This window comes from Trachymyrmex septentrionalis, unplaced genomic scaffold (genome assembly GCF_001594115.1).
Source record: "Trachymyrmex septentrionalis isolate Tsep2-gDNA-1 unplaced genomic scaffold, Tsep1.0 scaffold21, whole genome shotgun sequence".
In the NCBI taxonomy this organism is placed as follows: Eukaryota; Metazoa; Arthropoda; class Insecta; order Hymenoptera; family Formicidae; genus Trachymyrmex; species Trachymyrmex septentrionalis.
In genome coordinates this window covers 1,333,219-1,337,182 of record NW_017305288.1, presented here as the reverse complement: position 1 = coordinate 1,337,182, position 3,964 = coordinate 1,333,219, and the positions used below count along the sequence as shown (strand labels likewise).

At 47.6% G+C, this 3,964-nt stretch overlaps 1 protein-coding gene across 1 annotated transcript in view; it reads left to right on the top strand.

Moving 5' to 3' along the window:
• The first annotated feature begins 1,286 nt into the window (after positions 1-1,286).
• The window catches only part of LOC108748023, a 7,131-nt gene continuing 4,453 nt past the window's right edge, over positions 1,287-3,964 (top strand). The window contains exons 1-2 of the mRNA XM_018485971.1: positions 1,287-1,960; positions 2,033-2,172. Coding sequence (XP_018341473.1) covers positions 1,287-1,960; positions 2,033-2,172 — 814 coding nt within the window. The remainder of the gene's footprint in view (positions 1,961-2,032; positions 2,173-3,964) is intronic.

Below are 3,964 nucleotides of genomic sequence, written 5' to 3'. Positions count from 1 at the left end.
ATCGCCAAACCCACCGAGCGTTTTGCGAACGCGTAATGCACGCGGCGAGCACGCAATTCCTCCACACGTTTTACCTTCCTTCCTTTCCAAGCGCAACGAATGATGCCCCGACGACGCTCGCGTGGGTACGGAGGGAAAAGGTGTTCCTTCATCGGCGCCGCTCGACGCGGAGTCGCGCTGTGGTGGTTAAATCAAAGACAAACCACTTTAGAGAGAGAGAGAGAGAGAGAGAGAGAGCCAGTCCGATCGCGGAAAGGGGCGGAGAGACGCTCGAAAACGAGAAGGGAACGAGGGGATGATAGAAGTGGTACCTGTGTGTACACAGCCGAGTATCTGACGAAAGCTCACGCGCGAGACGTCTGCACGCGACTCGTCCATTCAGCGCTGCGACGCGCTCATGTACATTAACCATTTTCATGTGCGTGTCGTACGTGTAAGTGTGTGCAACGATGCGCACGCGACCAATACAGAGGCACGCCGGCCTTCGCGGTGCGATCCTCGGTTACGAGCGTGTTAAAGCACGTGTGTGCGCGCAACCCCTAGCGGAATACCGTCCGGCACGCCCATTGGCGGCTGACGGTGGCTTTCCGAGTGGTACGAGCGGGGGTTAACCACGCCCCATCGAGGCGGAACAAGCCCCCGCTTTCGCCGTTCCACTTGGCCGTTCCACGGGCCACGGTGCCACCGCTCTTCGCTCCTCGGCGCTAATAATACGCCGATATACCAGCAATTCTGCCACCATGGCTCTACGCGGGACTCACGAGAGTAACTGCCACCACGGTACGCGCGCCGCGTCGACCTACCTACAAAGACATCGCTAATCGCGCACTTCTCTCGCCCATGCGGCCCGAAGGATATATCCTAAATCTACCATTTACCTGACATACCTGACGTGTCACCAACAAGTATCGACGACTCGCCACGTTTACCTTCGGAAAGTGCAATTTCATTGGATCGAATGATCCTGTCTCGCGTCCGTTAATCGTTTCACGCCGTTTACGACGATTCTATTGTAAGAAAGTTAGTGCCGCGAGACCGACCGCGTCAATCAGGATCAGTGACGTTCAAGGAAGAAAAGTGTGAATATAATGCGTACAAGTACAATGGATTTGCGCTGACGTGACCGATCAGTCAGTTGGTTTGCTAAAAGTGAAGTTTGCCGATCGGAGGAATTTGCGGAACGAGTGTCCACGAGTGTGACTGTTTACAATTTTCGGAGGGAAAGATGAAACGACGCGAAACTAGATAAAGGAAGATCGTCTCTTTACTAGCGGGTAATGTGGAGGATGCAGGAAAGCAGGACCGTGTCACCTTTAGGACCGGTCGTCCTGCAACGAGAGGAAGTCGATATGCGTGCCGGTCTATCGCTGCCGCCGCAGGAAAGGAGACCCGTACTGCTCGTACGCACCGGCGAATCATTCGCGAGATACGATAACGTACGGCAACAACAGTCGCCGTCGAGTCCACCGATCCTACGATCCGTCACTGCCGTCGAGAAGGATCAGTATCGCGACACAGATTCGCACATCAGGGAGAAACGGTCCAACGACGAGGAGGAGGAAGAGCAGGACGAGGAGGACGAGGACGAGGCCGACGACGAGCGAAACGCATCGAGCGGGAGGAACGTTGTTGTGGACGAGGAAGATGACGAGGAGCAGGAGGAAGAGGAGGAGGAGGAGAGCCAGCTGCCCGAAGGACATCGAAACGGCAGCTACCACGAGGACGGGGACGTCGAAGTCGACGTGTGCCGTGAGGACGCTGACGAGAGTAATCCAAGCAGTCCGGTGGATCTCACGGCGCCCTCGTCGAGGGGCGTCTCATCCGAGCAATTCGTTCATCCGTTCGCCAACCGCGTACATTCTTTTACCTGTGTACAAAGTGGCGGCCACGGGCCCGCCGGTCACGGAACACCAGTGTATATATCCGGGCACGGCGCTACCGGCTCGGCCGTCATGACGGTGTGTACTTCCGGTGGCGTGGCGCGCACCACCACCGGCACGTCGACAGGTAGCATTACCACGACCGCCACCAGCACGGTGCAGACCAACAACAAGCGGTGCCTCGCATTCTCCGTCGAGAATATCCTCGATCCGAACAAGTTTACCGGTGGCCGTGTCGTCCATAATCGTGTACAGCATCGTCGACATCGGCGCGCCGGCAGCGTGCACGAAGGTGAATAAAAACGGCCTTTCAGTTTTCATTTCTTATCCTCGCGCTGTCACTTCCTGGAACGCCCAATTCGACGTTCCTGATTAGGGCCGGAAAGCTGACACGTATCTGTGTCGAAACACACAGTGTGGCTATCTCAGCAAATGAACTAAGAATAACCGAACGCGTGATGTCTTAAGCGGCGCGTTTCAGTCAGAATTTAATTGAAAGAGAAAGAAAGAGGGAGAGAGAGTCAGCCTCTGACTTAGAGGTAAACTCTAATTATCTTTTCGGAATAAACTTAATCTCTTTGATTTTTATTTCAAAGTAGACATGTATATTGATTACAACATTCTAATATAATTGCAAAATATATTATACACGATAATATATTCGCGTATTTATATCTTTTATACAGCCGTTAAAAAAATATATAAGTAGACAGAGTTATTTGTAAGAAAACAAACATTTAATGTACAACAATTATAATTTGTATAATCATTGCATAGTAGAAATGTTTTATATACGAGCACTGCTTTTATATTACGGAAACGGACTAATTGTGGGTTTATTACAATACTTCAAAAACAAATCTTCGTAGGAACTCACGCTATGCGGTATTATCCATTCGGTTGTTTGCAGAAAAAAAATTGATGCTTTCTCCACACTGCTGGCTTGAAAAGTTTCACGCGATCTCTCAAGCGATATTTTTCACGTCCGGCAACTGCGTTTTAGCCCCCTTGATGCTTCATTGGTCCTCTCTTGCTTCTTCCTCGTTCTAACTTTAGACGCTAGAAGGAGGACTTCTTCTCCGACGATCGTGCAATTTTGGGAGCTGTCGGGCTATTTGCGTGTACGACGATACACGAAGATTCCAGCAAAAGTGACAACGTAGGGATATTTCATTCGAAACGTGAGAATGAAACTCTTCCAGCGTCTCATTAACGTCATTTTCGGTAATATTAATATGGTTGTGAAGCGATACGCATAAGGTTTCGCAACGCGATGGAGAGACTAATTTACATATGAGAGAATAATAAAATATATGGAAAAAACAGTTTTGTTGAGAAATCTAAAAATTTCGCTACAAATGTAGATTTGAAGATAATTTTGTTCAACTATCAAAATAATTTATATAAGTTGCTCACTGTGCTTTGAGATTCCAACATAATTATTTTGATGGCCCAACAAAATTATTATCAAATCTGTATCTGGCCAAGTTTATAGATAGTCTAGCAAAATCGTTCACTTTGCGTGCTAAAGTAACATGTAATGTAAATAGTACATTTCTTGTACAAAAGTGAACGCTATTACAAGATATATGTAATCCATGGATTCCATTAGCATTGTTCTAAATGTTTGTAGGATATAAACTAATTAATATTGGAACTACAGTATTTTGCAAAGAATTCATATTTTTGAAAAAAGGCGTATTAGATGCGGTATTTGTAATCGTTGAAGAATCTTAATTTACATTCAGATATTGATATTTTATTATAATTCTATGCTAAATATATCAATCGTTTTGTCTTAAGAATTTGAAAGATAATCGTGTTACCGATATATGTAAACAATTAAGTCGATCCCGCCAATTTTTTTGTCTTTCTTTACCCGAACTTTGCAACCGTGAAGAAAAATGGTCGGTGGATCGGGCCGAGTTCGGTGACAGTTTGCCGCGTAGAATCCCAATTTCACAGTTGACTTTCGAATTTAATGGAGTCTGGCGGGCAGACGAGAGAAGTGGTCCTGCAGGCCGATAAGGGATGGAAGAAGTGTCCCGAAGAAGGGGTGAATCGAGGCAGAAGCGGCGACGACG